Below are 18,399 nucleotides of genomic sequence, written 5' to 3'. Positions count from 1 at the left end.
TTTAATAACAGAGATGGAATAATAGATTACTGCTGGAAAACGCCACCTCCACCGGGAAAGTTGGCGCCGACTGATGCGGGAGTTGCTCCTCCAGATTTGCTTCTCGCACTAAAATGCTCGGCCTACTAAAAAAGAGTCACTAAAATGCTCACTAAGACAGTGCTCATTATTCACATTTCGTGTCAGATTAAAGGCCTTTTTAAAGTGCTGAGAGTACGCACGCTGCAGAGTCAGTCCCGCCCCTTGCGCCCATCATCAGAGCTCTGCGAAATTAAAGAGCCGCGCAACACCTGCGATAGTTCGGAAAGAAAACACCGGAAAGGAACGGTCCAAAACCGCCCCTAAGTGCACGGTGTTGACGGATTCTTCAGCAATGTACTTGGCCGATGGACTGAGTATAGCTACAATAACTTGATAGCTCAGTTGGTTGAGCACCGCACCGGCATCGCGATAGTCACGGGTTCGAATCCCGTTCAGGGGCCCGTTTCTCGAAAGTGCCGGTAACTTTTAGGGCCCGAAATCAAATATTCAAATCAAAATCTAAGGAATAAAAGCGCGGGTCCTAGCAAACAAACCAGTTCAATTTGTTTCGTTAACTGGTAGTTTTATCATATTATCTGCAAAACTATTGAAACCTCGATCTTGAACGTAAACAACAACAGCTTTCCGGGCCCCAATAATTATCGGGACTTTCGAGAAACGGGCCCCAGCTGAAGGCCTGAATTTTTTTCAGGCTCTCTTTTCGCAATTGCTTAAGTTGCGTAAAGAACTGAGAGGGTCTTTCTTCTATTTAAAGGATTATCCGACAAATTAATAAGCTAGTTTCTGTCCCACCAAACACACGAAACTTGAGTATCTCCGTCAACGTTTCGGTTTCTGAGATGTAAAGCAATATACAGTATTTGATGGCTTTTGTACACAGCTCAGCTTATCATTGCCAGCATTTCATTTTCTTTCATTCAGTTCAAACCTCAAAAATTAGCATAAAGTTTCTTCCGTTCAAAACTTAAGTTTCATTGCATTATCAATTTGTACCTATCGATATGAGTGCGAGTCCACTGATAGAGGTGTTGGGCCACTTCGTGGTCAGTTTTACGCGAAGCGTGACAGAGCACTACAACCCAGAAGAACCTGAATTCACTGCAGAGTCTGTTGGATACAATCCCATAGAAGCCACAGGTCGAGAATGGTATTATCATTCCGTTGGTGAGCTTATTTACCAAGAATACAGCGACAAAGAGGCCACAAGAAGAGACTACCTGACGTCCAGGAGTATTGAAATAAGGCTGACAGACGCATGTTCCTTGGAAAACGAAGAAACAGATGAAGATGAACCACACGTCGACGAAGAAGGAGCCATGGCTTGGAAAGAACTTAGACCGTCCCTCCTTCTTTCAGTTTGTAAATCAATGTACTTTGGAGCTTCTATTTCGCTACTTTCGGCTTCCGTTGTTGGAACATTGTACATGCTAATCTCTTATCTCAGCTACAAAACTATGCACGATTGTGAATTCCAATCGGGCAACTTAATTCCATTACGAATACAGTGGATGAGAACGATTGTTAGCATTGTCTTCTGTCTTTTCATTTACATGTGGTTCTCGGCAAACGCGTTATTTCTCTTTCGTCCTTTTCAGTTAGTGGGTGTGAAAAGAAAACTGATCCTGGTTTCTTGCCTCACGTACTGTTTGGACACACTTTATCGTGTTGCTCTACAGGCCCTAGGGATTTCTAAGTCGAAAATTTCTACTCTACAAAAGATTCCACTTAACATTATTTTTTTGATCAGTGTATGTTGGCAAGTATACTTCCTCACGAGTCACTTCGGGATAAGGGCGCAATCAACAAAACAGAAGCTGGCTTTTTTCTTTCAAATGACAATCCCCAATTGTTTTTGTTTTCTTCTAGCTGTAATAATGGTTACTTTTATTTACCCATCGTACAACAAACAAAACAGAGAAGGCAAACTGATAATCGCAGTCTTTGCTCCTCTCATTGGAATAGTTCTGAAGGTGATCTCGCGAATTTGCGCTCAGCGGTTGTGGAACACCACCCATCCGGGACGTTCGTATGTGCTTTTGGTGCCGTTGCATTGTGGAACAGCTATTATGTTTCGAGTTTTACAAGCGGATCTTGACAGTTTGCAATCCATCGCTATCCTTGGAATAATTCACGGCGCTGCAGAAGTCATGGAACGAAGCACCATGGTTGTGATTGATCACATTTGTCACATGCTATGGAAAAGACGACGGTCAGCTCCTTGGGGAAGTTTTCGCACTCCTCGCCGTGAGAGGCTAATGGCTGATATCACCATCATGAGCATGTTGTTTGAATCAAGTGCCATAGTATCGGTCAATGGATTTCTATACTCCTATCGATTTATTTACCTCCAAAATGATTCCCTTTTAAAGCTGCTGTCTTCATTTGCCGTTCACACTTTAGTGCCACTGGTAATTGAGTGGTTTTTCACCAGCGTGTCTCTCGTGATCGCAACTCGTTATCAGAACATGGCCGCAATGGCTGTTTGGCGAAGACAATGGAAAAGACACATGGTGGTGACGATAGTAAATGTGGTACCGGTAGCTATATGGACTAGCACCAATCTCTTGCTAATTTTGCATGGGCGCTTTCATGAGGCCAACCAGCCTTGCAAAATGCCTTTTAGTTGAAAAATACAGCGAGTTGATGTCATAAGTTTCTCCATACACACCGCCTACTAAATCGTGTTTCCACAGTGAACAGCTAGGGATGTAACGGGCTTAAAAAGTAACTCTGGAAACACATACGATAGTGACAATACAATGCATTTTACTGCGCAATCAAATCCAGATAAATGGTCAAACTTTAAAAATAATACGCCTCAGAATGCAAATGAGAGCATGGGCGATAGGAAAAATGCAGTTCGATTAAATTAAGTTTAATTTCTCTCAAACAAAGTCAAATTAAACTCACAATGAACTAGTGTTATGTCTTTTCTCGTCCTTTCTATTCCTACATTTCGTAAGCTGTTCTTTCGCCCGAAACTCGTCATGCGAGCTTCTCCAATGTCTTGGTAACAAGGCGTTTTCTTCGAAGCTGAGGCGCGGCGGCTAAGCGCCTGGTGTTATCTCCTAAAGACGACTGGGTGGGAAACGGTTTAACCGTTGCTAGGAGATTTGAGTTGTTGGCCAATCACAGGGCCAAAAGACAACAGACAAATTCGTCTGCAGCTGGTAAGAGCAACAAAATCCTTCCACCCCTTGCTAGTTGCAAAATGTGACAAAAATAATAATAATAATAATAATAATAATAATAATAATAATAATAATAATAATAATAATAATAATAAAGGTTTATTAACAGATCCGCTGGGTGGCTCTTCCCTGTTAAATTACAATAATTACAATTACAAAATAAATCAAATTAAATTAAATTAAGTTTTTTACAAATTATAAAGCAGAAACAGGATTGACGGAAAACAATTACAGTAAAACTAACTAATGGCTTTGTACTCTGTTTCTTAAAAAGTTCCTTGAGAGTCTTAAAAAGGTTCTGTAATCTTTATTAGCGAAAGATGTTTCGCTAATAAAGACAAATGTATTGAAATGTTAAAACGCGTTTTCGGTGCTGACCAACCTCGTTCCCAGGGCTTTTTCCCTTTAAAATTGGGAGAGGGAAAAAGCCCTGGGAACGAGGTTGGGTGCTGACCAAAAGGAAAGAGGGCTCTGAGGACGATCGAGAATGATCGGTCAGATGACATTCCGTGGACTAAGAGGCGTTTCTCTTCTTTTAATATTAACTTGGTTATTTCTCTACTGTACCTAATGTTTCAAGCCGTTGATTTACGGGAAAGGAAGAGTACATGAGAAGTAAGGCAAACTAGACCCTCACCGGTTAAGCGTTGGTTCAGTCCTTTTTAATGGCTGGAGACACAAGAACGACAACAATTGCATTCCCAAATACAAAGATGGTATTGCAAAAAGAAAGAAAGAAAAAAAAAAGAATAGTAAAAGTACAGTATTAATTATACAGCAACGAAAATAAAGTAATTTACAGCGATGAATTTATTCATGATCTTTGTTTCCTCTTCTGAAAAGCCTCAAAAACAAAGAAACCTAGGTTTCTTCAAATAAAAGGGTCAATGTTATTAAAGAGAAATAAGTATTATTTTGTACACTAAGAGCATTAAACTCTGGATATTTTAAAGTTAGACCATTGAAAAACGTTTTCCTTGTTTGCTTATGTAAATGACGGTGAAGAAACAAAGTAGATTTCATTTTCTACCTCATTGATGTACAGTAGGGGCAAATTTTTAGATTTTCAGGGATTTTCAGAACACAATGTCTGCCAGCTTCAAACGCTCTTACGCTGTAATATCTGTATGAATATATTCTGACTACAAAATGACCCAAACCGAGTATCCGGAAGCTATTATGGCATAAATATAAATATCTGACATGAAACTCATCGTCACACTTAGTACGTACAAGAAGAAAACAAATGTCAAATTTTCATCTCGAAAGAAAAGAGATGACCACCTCAATCCCACTGACCCCCCTCCCCTCCCTCTCCCTTCCCTACCCCGCGCGCGCCCTTCGAGAAAAACAAAATATCACAAGCGATAAATACTGTAATTAAACTTATATAGAGTAGATATGGGATGTTCTTTGGATGATTCAGTATCTACTATGGTTCGGCTAAAATACACAGTCAGTGATGCATGGTTTGCAAGAAATTCTTTATTTCCATGTAAAATGCTCTTTTTATCATCAGCATCATCATCTTTCATATTCTCTTTTTAAACCGAGATCATATTCAACTTTAATTAAACAAAATTTACCTGACACATGATAAATCTTCAAGCCGGCTGCTGGATGTCATCTTTCATACCTTTCAAACTGTGTCCTTATTACAGAACTTAAATATTGGATTAATGCATTTGAAATGAGTTTACTCGTAGTAAACTCCCGTGAACTACCTCAAAAATTCCATTGAAATGTGTTTAATCCTAATGACTTTGAAAACAATCCCTTTAGAAATGAATATGTTTACTTCCTTCACTTCGAATTCCATCATGTCGAATCATGTTTTTGCTCAACCCTCCGAAGATTTCATGTCGGTTTTACGCCAAAGAATATCATTTCATCCATCGGCCCATCCGACTAATTCCTGTATTTTCCACTTACTATTATTTTTTTAGACTAAAATAAATAAATAAAATTATATAGCCTTTATGCACCCTCGGAGCGGGCTTCCGCGGTGTTCAGTACTGAGCACAAGTGCTGGTGAGGCCAGGCATTAAACAGTCACAAAGAAATCATTTAAATAGGCCATTTCCGCGTTGCTGTGAACCTCATTATGAAAGCGAGGCTAAGTGCAAAAGATTTTCATATGAAAATTAGTTTTGTTTGCATATAAATGAAAACTAATTTTCATAATAAAAACTTTGCACTTAGCCTCGCTTTCATGATGAGGTTCACATCAACTCGGAAATGGCCTATTGAAAATAACATGGTCAAAAATCCCAACTAGCAGGAGGCAGACCAGCTTTACTGGAGCTACTGAGAAACAATTGCAGTTAGTCAGAGCGGGTCTTGAACCCGGCACCTCCGGATTTCACTGATATATATTATCATGATTTATTTATATTTAAGTCCGGCGCCCTAACCACTCTACCACGCTGCCTACCATTTCAACTTCTCCCCAACTGGTTTACTGTAGTGTGCATAGAGAAGTGTGATTTAATAAGTACTTTAATCGACAACACACAAAAAAATACCATCAGTGACTTGCTGCTACCTATTAAACAACAAGCCTAGGCAAGGCAATTTTCTCAGTAAATTTCCATATCCCTACTCTCGACTGTAAACATTCTTTCACCGGTTTCTTCCTGTTTCGATTTTGTGCCATTTAAAACAACCTCTTCGATCCTTTAATCCAACCAGTTTCATTATTTAAGAGTATACGCCGCTAAAACAACAAGTTCTTACGAGGCGTACTAACGTGTCCCCTTGGCCTTAAAACTGGGGAACCACCCCACCCCCACCCATCTGGAATGTTTCCCACGCCATCTCGAAACTGAGTATTCTGACACGGATGCGGAATGTTTCGAAACCGAAGCCTTTTGGCCCGGGCTGGTCTTCTAGTCGTTTTTGCCTGCTTCGTGTTCCCATGTTTTCTCTACAAATCAATACGGCCAACGTTCTTACCAACAAACGATCTAGTAGTAAGTTCTAGTCGTTCGAAGAGGTTTGAACGAAACTCGAGCATGATACAGGAAAAAATGGCAGCATTATTGACATTACTTTCGGAGTCGGCCGCGTCGCAGAACTGTGTCAAGCCATCCATTGATGACTTCCCGGATGATTTCATGACCCAGAACCAGCGACTAAAGCAAGGTGGAGTCGTAATTCACTTCCTTTTAGCGATATACATGTTCGGCGCTTTAGCGGTGGTGTGCGATGACTATTTCGTTCCTTCGCTCGAACAGATCACTGACAAATTACACATGCACTCTGACGTGGCCGGGGCCACTTTCATGGCGGCTGGAAGTTCTGCCCCCGAACTATTCACCTCCATTATCGGTGTTTTTCTTACAAAGAGCGACATTGGCATCGGAACTATAGTGGGTTCGGCGGTGTTCAATATCTTATTTATTGTAGCCATTTGTGGCTTGTTCGCTGGCTCCGCACTTCGTCTGTCACGGTGGCCGTTGTTGCGTGACTCCTTGTGTTACCTGTTGAGTATTGTTGCTCTGATCATCATAACATATGACAAGCAAGTCTACTGGTATGAGGCGTTGGTGTTGGTCAGCATGTACTTGTTGTATGTTATTATCATGTACTTTAACCAATCCCTTGAAGGCCGCTTTGAGAAACTAACAGGATTTAGCGAACAGAAGACTGATGTTGAAAGAAACAGTGCGGACAATGAAGAGGGAAAATCACTCCTAAAACAAGATGATAAAGACAGGGGTAGTGTGGAAGATCAGGAAGTTAGAATTATTGATCAAAATGAGGATTCTCCATTTTCAGTTCCTCAAGGCTTGATTTCACGGTCGTTGTGGATTGTGGCGTTACCTGTTATCTGCTTGTTTTATGTGACGATCCCAGACTGCCGTAGAGACAGATGGCAGAAGTGGTACCTGGTCTCATTCTTTGTATCAGTGATGTGGATTGCAGTGCTGTCATATGTCTTGGTTTGGATGGTGTCAGTAATTGGCTTTACTTTTGGCATCCCTGATGTCGTGATGGGCTTAACATTCCTGGCAGCAGGGAGCAGTGTGCCCGATGGGATATCAAGCCTGATTGTTGCCCGTCAAGGAGATGGTAACATGGCTGTATCCAACACGATAGGTAGCAATGTGTTTGACATTTTGTTGTGTCTAGGACTTCCTTGGCTTTTGAAGACAACAATAGTTGACTTTGGAGGTTATGTCAATGTACTGAGTGGTAGTATAATTTACACTTCTATATCTCTGTTTGGCACTGTATTTGTTACCTTCCTCCTTGTAGTTTTAAACAAATGGTATTTGAATAAGTGCCTTGGAATGATATTTCTTGTCCTTTACCTAGCTTTCATCTCAGTTGCAACTCTATTTGAGCTCAATCTATTTGGGAATTTTAACCTACCAACCTGTAAGACATAGAGAAACCTTGCTAGTTGACAGAGAGCTTCAACAAGTTTACTACAACTTTAAGACCATACTTTCGTTAATGGGGTAGCCATTATTTGTAGAGCCCAGAACTACATTGGTATCTCTGGATTCCAGAGCTTTTTTCTTTACAAAAATATACATGTAAGGGAAGATGGGGGGATCGCACTCAGGCATAAGTTACCCACATAACAGGAGCTCATTAACTTAGTATGATGAACACCCAATTCAAAGCATATCTTGCAACTGGAACATTGGCCCTGTCCTGATTCCTTTCTCTTCAGATTTAATATGCTTTTGATTGGTGAATTATCAACTCCTAAATGTATTACTTGTTAGTCGAGTCTTTTATTGTATATAATTATGTAGATTCAATTTTAGATATTTTATGTAATTTCAGGGGTACAGCTTAATATGGGAATTTAGTTATTCTTTGTTGTTACCCATTTGAAGTTTTTTCTTCAATAAAGTTAGGGAACCAGCCAACCACCCAGTGCTATGAAATAGATACTAGTCTGTAACTGGAAGGTTGTGGGTTTGATTCCTGCTGGGGGCGCGGAAAATTTTTCCAAGAATTTTCATTGTGTACTGATCATCTATTTCATAATATTTAAATAAAGTTGTTATAAGTGAAAAAAAAAACATTTTCTAATTAAAGACCTGTATAAATATAAGCCCATGTTATCATGTCAACCAACTTACTGACTTTCTGAATACAGGGCCTGGTTGTTCGAAAGCGATAAACGCTAATCCCCAATTAAAAATGAACCGGGGTTTTCATCTCGCTCATTAAAAATGTTTTTAAAAGCTTATTTTAAGCTAGTGGTGATTAGAAAAATCGAAGTCAAAACTGAGGAACAAAAGTCCTTTTGAATAATCTTTATTGATTAGTAATTAAACTCACAGCCAGGTTCACGTTAACCCAGGATTAGCTAATCCGGCCTTGAACAACTGGGCCCAGAAGCCACGAAATACTATGGAGATTGTTTCTTTTTTGGGTAAAACTGTGAACTGAGGGTACATGTAAGTTCACTTGCAATTTTCCTAATTTGAACAAATGTGTAACCATTAATTGAAGGGGTGCCTGAAAAAAAGCTCTAAGTGACTTCTGATAAACTGCTAGAATCTCCTCCCAAATTTTCTTGTTTTCGCTTGTGAAATAAAAGGAGAATTTGACCTTACATCAAAAGTCACTTAGGGCCTTTTTCCACACACCCCTTCAATTGTTTGGTCTCCTTTACCACTATCCTGACAGTTAGCCACCAATTTACTGCAGATCTTGGGTGATAATCAGCTCTTTTCTTTTGTGGCTTGTCATTTATGGGCAAGATGTCATAATTTTCGGTCACCTTTGTGTTAGAGGTCGAGGGCCTTTTGAAAAAGGAAGTTATTTTAGACATCTTCAAACATAAAGGGACCAAAAGTCTTCTGTGTTCACCCAACAAAACATGCATGTACAGATAAAATGCGCATGTTCTGTGAAGAACTGCTAACTTGTGGTTGACCCAAGACCCACCTCCTCTCTTGCACAGGTGATATTTGATGTATATTACATCAAATGCTCCCGGGGGGGACTCTTGTATGAAAGGGGCGGGGATGCTCGTCCTCTTGCTTAGGGGTGTAAATTTCAGATTTTGGTCTCAGGGTGTTCTGGAAAAAAAGGCTTTATTTTTAGCTGCGAAGGTCTCGTATAGGGTTGCACGCGAAAAGTAGCTGTATTTTTTATCTGTCTGTGTTTCAAAATAGTCTCTTTTGGGGGTCAAAAAAGTTTGGGCGACGCCCAGATTGGACTCCTTTAGGGGATTGATTCAAAATTTCCGACGAGCATTCCAGCCCCTTTTATATGAGAGTCCTCCCCCGGGGAAAATGCTACTAAAATATCAAGAGGAAGACACAACTGTATCAAGTGATTTGTCAAAGGAAGAATTAATTAATTCATTATAAACTACAGCTTTTGGGTCTCCTTTTATTCAAATAATATTGTGTTTTAGCATTTCAACCCTTTAAGCACCCTTATCAAAATTAATATTCTCCTCAGTTCACTGTTTGTGCAAGATGGAAGAATTTAACCATCAAGACATTTTATCTATTGATAACAACTTTATTTCAATCCATAACCATCAGTAAAGAAGAACTGCAAACAGTGAGGAACCAAATCCTCATATGGAGTTGACCTCCTAACATTATCATAAACATAGAATATAATAATACTATATACAATAATATGTTACAGATAGTATACAAAATCTAGATAAATATCTGATCATACAGGACAAAAATTGAATATTTCCCCAACAATGTACAAGCTAAGGGAGTGTTCATTATTTATGGGGAGGGGGGGCTTGCAAATGGTAGAGGGGGGGAGGCAAGCGAAGTTTTCTCCTCTATTTAGGGGGGTGTCAGAAAGGTTTTACTCTGGATCTGGGGAAGAGCGGGGGGGGGGGGGGGGGGGGAAGTTTGAAGGTTGATATCATTAGTTTTGGGTTTTTCTCTTCCAGAACCGCATGACATTCAATGTACCTGTACCGCAGTAAATCAAACCATAAGATACAACAAATTATGCTAAAGAGTATTTCAAAATGTAATCTCACACCAATAGTTTACACAGCAAATGGGTTCCATTTAATGGATTTGCTAGTTAGATATGTTTGGATTTCACTGGCTGCACCAACAGATAGGCCGCCCTCAGAACTAAGTTGATCTAGGCCTTTCACCAGAACGGTTGGGTGAAGGCTGTCAGTGTTTTGCAGGCAGATCATGTCATCTGACAGTGGCAATATAACTTCTTCTGCACTTTCCCCAGTCAAGGACTCCACAACTGCAGCTTTTCTTGAGTGTGTGCCAGTTGCACAAACACCCATTTTGGCTGCCTTGTGGTATTTTCCAGACTAGTGATTACACTCTGTATCACTTCAACTGTACATTAACATACATAATAGTTTCTTGTACTGCTAGTGGAGCAAGCAAAAGGCAGGCGAGTAAAGCGCTAAGTGGAGGATGAGAGTATGGTTTGATAATAAATGCATCATGGGGGGGGGGGGGGGGGCAACAAAAACGTTTACATGTTCTAGCTGGGGGGTCCAAAAAGTTCCAAACGTTCCGTTTCCCCATTTGCCAGTCCCCCCCCCCCCCTCTCTTCCTCCCCATAAATAATGAGCACTCCCTTAGTATTGCATAGAACCAAGGTCACTAATGAGATTGGTTAATTGGATTGATAATCTTTGTTTAACATTTCCTAACGTTAGTTTGCATCCTGTAGTTATATTGTAAAAATGCATGTACCTAATAAAAAATTGTGTTTGTCACTCTTAGCATTTGTGCACTTGGATGTGACTTTTCATTTTACATATTTCTTTTCACAAATGATTATTAACCAATCACACACCCTTCATCATCCTAGAGTGTCACCAGTTACTCACTTCACTTTATATTGTTTCTGTTAATTATATATTTTGTCCTTTTATATTTTAATTTTTGATTTATAGTTTTTTAGCTTAGTATTGTGATTTATTCTTGTATCTTTTATTGTAAATCAGACGTAATTCAGCCTGTGGCTGCAAGGGTTTTGTTTAATAAACTATCTATCACCCCAATATTTATCTACCAAATCCTCTGAGCTGCAATAAATTGTTAGTGACCAGCTTCTATAGTCTCCTTACAACATCACCTGACTTGGGCATACATAGAGGTCATGAAAATGAACGAAACAAACTCCTAATTAATTTTTTGTCTGTTGAAACTTGCCACTCCTACCTAAACATGTGAGCTTTAGGTGGATTGCAAGTGTTTCCATCATTTTACAGCACTTATAAGCTTTGAGAGATCGTTACTACAGATATGTCCAGAAATGCACGCTAATGACATTCATGAGCTGTTTTATAGACATCACAAGGTGTCCAGTCCCCTAACCTTAATTTTCACTAAAACACAAATAATGAAGTCATGTAAAAACAACGAAATTAGGTCTGTTTTATATGAAGTACCCAAATTCAGGGTTAGGTGCATTTCTGGACATAAGTGGAGATCATTGCTACATATACCTCCCTTAATTAGTGGATACTATACAATAATGGTGTCAAACACATGGCTTATCATTGGTAAACTAGTTATGGTCATTGTTGCAACTAAATAGGTTACCAGAGGAACAAAATAAGCTATAAAAACAGCCCTAATTTTAGCTTACCCCCACATTTTATAATTGAATACACTAATTACATGTAAATCAGCATGTCAATTGATGCAACTTTTTGGAAAGTCGAAAAACATTGTAAGGAGAGGTTTAAGGTGGAAATGAACTCATTCCTCCCACTTTTTCAGAGTACCAGTGATTAAATGCAAAAAGTTGTGCCTTGACATGCTGATTACAATTCTATGTAAAACCAAGTTTTTTTAGTTATAAATCTATCATTTAAAGTAAAATTTAGGGCTGCTTTAACTGGTTACATTGTTGCTGTGGTTACCTATTAACATTAGAAAATGATCATAACTTCTTAATCTTAATCAATGTTAATTAAGGCATTCGTTTGATACCATTATTGTTTTATCAACTTATAAAGAGTGCCTACTAGTACTGATCTGCCAAAGTTTAAGTGCTGAACACTGGTGTCGGCCACCTCAAATTGTTTTGCATTTCGATATTGCAGAGGTCAGAAAGTGAGATGTTGATTTGAAATAATACTCCTACAGATTCATTCCATTTAACTAACTTGCTTATACTCTATATGCATTCACTGTCAAACTGGGTTCTTGCAGGACTTACATGAGTTGGGTGACCCTTAGAAAGTCTCAGAAAGTTGTGCTTTTGTCGATACATTAATTTTTTAACTGCCCTGTTTTGATGATTTGAAACGAAAAGAGTTGTAGATATTTTTCCTTTTGGGAGAATCGGAGGTTCCTTACTTTACCTGAGTAAATATCGTAGGTCAATAACATTGAAAAGGAGGATTTCTACAGTGGAAGCAATAACAATAATAATGATGATGATGATGATGATGATGATGATGATGATGATAACGATGATGATGAGGATGATGATGATGATGATTTATTGACTTATAGTGAGCGTGTTACATTGAATATGCTCACATGCACATTACAGGAGAAAAATTACAGTAAAATATGGTTGGCCTATCTTAGTTACAATATGTGGACATAAATAAATTATTATTAAATGTCATTAAATGTTAATAAATTGTTATTAAATGTTACACGCACTTCACGTAAAAATATATTGTATACAAATTATCTCAAGCTATTGCAATAATGATAAAGAGAAAGTTGAAAAATTCATTGGATATGTCGTGTTCAGATAGACATTAAAAATAAGATTGTTCTACTTGCAGCAATACGCCTCCTGGATAAGATGAGTTTTCAGAAGGCGTGTTTAAAATGCGTCTGCTCTACATTAGTGGCGTTTCGAATAACTGAATAACTGACAGAAAGCGTCCAGTCGTGTTTTGAACTTTCCATACATTTGTCTGTAAAGCGAACCAGCCGTGAGCTGCTACTAAAAAATACAGGGAAGTGTATGGAAAGTTCAAAACACGACTGGACGCTTTCTGGCACTGCTACATCCCTCCAATTTTGTTCTTAAAATCCTTTTTCTAGTGCCAAAAGTTTCCAATTTATGAATTTTTCAAAAGCGATGTTTTATGAAAATTATTTGACATCGGATTTCCATACAAACACTGTTATTTCAAGCCTGTTTGCCTACCCGTCAAAATGGCGTCGAAAACCGTGATAAGGCCTATTTGGCTACGGCGACAATAAAAAATGATCGGTCACCTATATATTTCACTGAGTAGGTCCTTATATAAGGATGCAGATAGCTCCAACTGCTATGAGAAGCCCATGGCACCGGGCGCTTATTTTAGGCCTTATCACGGTTTTTGACGCCATTTTGACGAGTAGGCAAACAGGCTTGAAATTACAGTGTTTGTATGGAAATCCGATGTCAAATAATTTTCATAAAACATCGCTTCTGAAAAATTCATGAATTGGAAACTTTTGGCATTAGGAAAAGGATTTTAAGAAAAAAATTGGAGGGATGTAGCTGTGCCAGAAAGCGTCCAGTCGTGTTTTGAACTTTTCATACAATTCCCTGTATTTTTTCCCGCGAACTATTTTTAGTAGTGTTCGCTTTACAGACAAATGTATGGAAAGTTCAAAACACGACTGGACGCTTTCTGGAACAGCTACATCCCTCCTATTTTTTCCCTAAAATCCTTTTCCTAGTGCCAAAAGTTTCCAATTCATGAATTTTTCAGAAGCGATGTTTTATGAAAATTATTTGACATCGGATTTCCATACAAACACTGTAATTTCAAGCCTGTTTGCCTACTCCTCAAAATGGCGTCGAAAACCGTGATAAGGCCTATTTTGGGCCCATGAGGGTAAGCGCTTATTCAAGGGTGGGCGCTTATTATTTTCCTAACATTTGCAGCAAGCGAGGACATATTTAGAATGGATACCATAACAAGTTTATTTCGCTTCAAAAGACAAAATAAAATGTAAATGCTATCATAAAAAGTCATAAACAATGTAAAAGTTAATTGACCGTTACCGTATCTAAAACCAATTTAATTTTAATTCAACTGAATACGATACTTTTTTTCCCGCACAGGCCCTTATAATTTCACTATTACTGTACATAATGGTGCTCAAATCAACACAAATCGTAGAGTTTGGGTTACCTGTGCTGTAAACGGCGCAGGAACACCCAACGGATCGTTTCGGTAAATTATCTGTTCGGAAGGCCCTTAATCCCCTACAATTTTCTAAAGGGAATTTTCATCTCGAACGTTCGTGATATGGGAAATTTAAGGCGTGTAGTGTTTTCGGATTGATAAAAATGCTGTTTCGGGTACCAAAAAAGGTCAGCTAAGGTTTTCGGAAAGGAAATAAGACCTAAGGTTTTCGGGAAATGGACAAAAATGCCCTACTAATTTCGAAAAGACTCAAGTTCCCCTAGAATGACCGAACATATAGCGCTGCCTAAAATGAACCTATAGAGCTTTAAAGGCTCTCTAGATAGCCTAAAATAGTGTTTCAAAGGATCTGAGAGAAAACTATCGTTGGGTGCCCCTGACGGCATCTCATAATGTGATATTGATACCAGATGCGATACATACCCTTTTTTAATCACTCGGGTCCGGCATTGAAGGTAAAATTGAACTACTAGAAAACGTCAAACACAATGAAAATGGCAGCGATGTAACACAGATCTGACTCAGTAATATATCATAGTTGCGCACCTGCTTTTCATTTCGATGGGCAGGCACTCCGACCACATCAGACAAGTCGAATCTTATCGGTTCTTGCCAGTTATAGGTGTGCAATATTGCAACATGGTTGAACGTCTGCTCGCAACAATGTCTCAGCAGTCTCAGCTGATGTCTTCACCCGGCCTCCTTGTCATCGAGAATAACCGTTTCACCCGCTGCGCTAAGATAGCAGGATCAACCTGCAACACTGACTTACAATCGTATAGCCTGATTCTCAGACGGTCCAGGTCGTTCGCGGCGGTTGACAACCGCCGCGAACGACCCGTGGACCGTCTGAGAATCAGGCTAACAATCGTACGGACGGCAGTAACGCCATATAATTTAAGAAACACGGTGAACAACTGACTGGCGTTGCCGCTTCTCCGTTCTGAACCTTAACAAATACAAAAAAGGCGTGTCACGTGAAAACCTAGGTTCTTTACCATTTTCAAAGAATCAGAAAACGCCATCTTTCATTAAAAAATTGACCGGTTCGCAAAAAAATTCTAGTTGCGAATAAAGATAACCAGTTCTTAAATCACCAGCAAAGTTTTCTTCCAGTTATTTGATTTGTGAGGATGTCTTTTCAATTGGAGTTCTGACAGAAAGCCTATCAAAATAGTTTCCATGTTGACGTAGTGATCACTTTTAAAACTTAGTGGTGTCGCGGAATCTTTTGCGGACTCCGCACTCGCCGCTTCACAAACTGAAGAGGACTACATCTTTCCTTTTCTGAAGTTTTGTTCTAACATCCCAACAATCTCCCACAACGAATCTACAGTTCACTATTCTCTATTCGCGATTCACAATTCCGTTCTCAATTCGTTCTGAGTCGATCCAGGCACAGCTTAAAGTGTGCGCAAACGCTGCAGACTGAAAAGGCTATAAAATACGGTCGATCTGACCGAAATTTAATACATTAAAACTGTACTAAGATTTACTCAGTTCTATTTATGGAACAACTACTTTCCCTACAATCAAGAGCACAGTAAACGCCCAAGCCTACTCTATTTAATGTAATGCTCCTAATTTAGCTTAATAGATGCGTTCGACTCCCGATAACTCGAACCTTCAAGGGAAATTGAGAAAGGTTCGAGTTATCGGGAGTTCGAGTAAATCGAACCCAATCGAACTAAATTTCAATCGAACTCAATCGAACTCAATCGAACTCAATCCGTGGATTGAGTTCGATTGAGTTCGGCAATCGAACAAAATCGAACTCACCGAAAAGAAAAAAAATCAATCGAACCAAATCGAACGAATTCGTGATTTGTGTAAAACAGGAAAACATTGAAAATCCGTAACCATCTTGGAAGGTCGGGTTACTTCAGTCCGGAGTGGAGCGCACGTGTTTTAAGTAAACGAAGAAATTACGCAGAAATGGATTCAGATGCGCTGTGGATTGTAAGCTTCAAATGCGTAGTAAAAAGGCTACCAGGAATGCCGCTTTGACGTCAAGGATGGCGAAGTTTTTTAGTAATTTGCTTGTATTTTTGCATAAAAGTAACCCTTCGATTTCTCATTCAGCAATTGTAAGTTAGTAAAAAAGGAAAGGGTACGACAATTTCGGAATACGCCCGCGGGAATAATGATAGCTTTGTTCTGTTCTGTTCTGTTTTCTTAACTGCCGTGGACAGTTTATAAATGGGGTTTCTGTTATTGAAAAATTTGTAACAAAGTACAAGAAAAACCTGCTTTGATGGGCTTGCTTTTTGCTTGCTTTGTGTAGGTTTACCAGAGCCAATTGAACTCAATCAATTAAATTGTGTTCGACTGAGTTCGGAAACCGAACTCAATCGAACACAATCAGATGGATTTAGTTCGATTGAGTTCGATTTGTTCGATTGAATTCGATTTGTTCGGAAATCGAACTCACTGAAAGTCTGGTGTTCGATTTCGTTCGATTGCCGAACTCAATCGAACTCAATCCACGGATTGAGTTCGATTGGGTTCGATTTTCGAACGTTCGATTTACTATGCCGGGTATATAGAAAATGACCTGAAAGGAAAGGAAAATTGGTTCGAGTTAGCGGGAGGTTCGAGTTAGCGAGGGTTCGAGTTATCGGGAGTCGCCTGTAGTTACATCATTGTCAATGTCATGCACTGTACATTATTCCTTCGGACTTCCCCAGTTTAAAATTATGCAATCCGTTTTGTCACTAACTTAATCATGTGATCAGTATTTCGTGACATTCATTCAATGAGTTTTCTAGTTAATATTTTATCATGCAATATCGGTAGTGACGCGCGTCAGTTCTTCTTTCCCGACACTTGGCCAATTTCGTGCCTCAAAGTAGATTCTCCGAAATGCTAACTCGGGTCGATGATAATATGTGTGAAATGCAAGTGCACCAGTCTCCTAAAATTATTGGGGGAGATCAAGGGGGGGGGGGGGAAATCCAGGGGAGCACCGGGAACTTCTAACTACAGTCGAACCTGTATTAAGCGGCCCTGTATTAAGCGATCATCCTCCATTAAGCGGTCAGTTGTCAAAGTCCCGAAAATTACTTCCCTTAATTACTGTAATTTTGACCTCTATTAAGCGGTCACCTTAAGCGGTCGCGGTCACCCTTTGCTAAGTCCCGACGAGCTGCTTCTGTTGTCTTGACCTGTATTAAACGGCCACTTTGTAAAAGGAAACCACTCATTTACTACAGTTGTTCATGCAAGTACAAATAGCACATCAGGTAATTGATTTCCTTGTTTATTTTCACAAATCATTAAATCGCCGAATACATTACTCGAACATTACTGATGCGGATCGAATTCTTCTTTCATTCATTTCTGTTTTTAAAAAGCCAGTTGCACGAGAAGTCATCCCAGTTTAACGGACACCAGGAACTTTCTCTGGCGTTTGAATAAGCAAAGTGAATGACATACTTAGCGATATTAAACTACGGAAACCTAAACAACAGACATTGATATCTAATTATTTTTCTTCTTAGGACAATTAGGTTTAAGAGACAAAACTCAAAAGATTAGGAGTATGCCGTGGAGTCTTTTTCTAACGACCGGCTGTAATACCGGCCGCATCAACTTGACGTTACTGTTTTGTTACTCCCTTTCTATGTTCTATTTTTCTCAAACCATGTTATTGTTGCAGTTACTTTTAACCGAGTAAGTGATTTTTGAGCGCTTTTATGCATAAGCTGTTTACTACGTAATATAAAATGGCATTTTCACCGTGTTCTGACCTGTATTTTGTACAACCTGTATTAAGCGGTCAACCTGTATTAAGCGGTCACTTAGCCATTCCCCGAGGGTGACCGCTTAATACAGGTTCGACTGTATCCGATACTGATGAACGTGAAATGGATGTATAGACTCTATACGTTTTTATATTATGAGAGTCCCCCCCCCCCCCCCCCCCTCCACCCCCACCCGGGTCACATACACTACTGGAGTTAAGAGAAGAAAAGAGACTGATCGCAGTCTAATTTATTTATGTATTGTTAATGAAGGTAAAATAACACGTTACTGGAAAATTCGCTAAAACTGCTAATT

The 18,399-nt window shown here is 39.3% G+C and overlaps 2 protein-coding genes across 2 annotated transcripts; both read left to right on the top strand.

Moving 5' to 3' along the window:
* The first annotated feature begins 656 nt into the window (after window positions 1-656).
* LOC146488015 (uncharacterized) lies at window positions 657-2,962 on the top strand. The gene has a single exon (XM_085124410.1). It carries the CDS (start codon window positions 1,044-1,046, stop codon window positions 2,667-2,669), a length of 1,626 nt encoding a protein of 541 aa, XP_084980536.1. The 5' UTR covers window positions 657-1,043; the 3' UTR covers window positions 2,670-2,962.
* Window positions 2,963-6,044: 3,082 nt separating this feature from the next.
* On the top strand, window positions 6,045-8,462 carry LOC146488014 (sodium/potassium/calcium exchanger 3-like). Its single transcript, XM_085125233.1, has one exon. The coding sequence runs from the start codon at window positions 6,083-6,085 to the stop codon at window positions 7,625-7,627; it is 1,545 nt and encodes a 514-aa protein (XP_084981359.1). The 5' UTR covers window positions 6,045-6,082; the 3' UTR covers window positions 7,628-8,462.
* The last annotated feature ends 9,937 nt before the right edge of the window (window positions 8,463-18,399 follow it).

Source organism: Pavona decussata, unplaced genomic scaffold (genome assembly GCF_977016875.1).
Source record: "Pavona decussata unplaced genomic scaffold, jaPavDecu1.1 SCAFFOLD_12, whole genome shotgun sequence".
NCBI classification, from domain to species: Eukaryota; Metazoa; Cnidaria; class Anthozoa; order Scleractinia; family Agariciidae; genus Pavona; species Pavona decussata.
Note: the sequence above shows the minus strand (reverse complement) of the source record. Positions and strands in the feature narration are given on the sequence as shown.

What these genes read in the sequence shown, in the direction of transcription:
- LOC146488015 (XM_085124410.1), top strand. Translation starts at nt 1,044, where the DNA reads ATGAGTGCGAGTCCACTGATAGAGGTGTTGGGCCACTTCGTGGTCAGT.
- LOC146488014 (XM_085125233.1), top strand. Translation starts at nt 6,083, where the DNA reads ATGTTTCGAAACCGAAGCCTTTTGGCCCGGGCTGGTCTTCTAGTCGTT.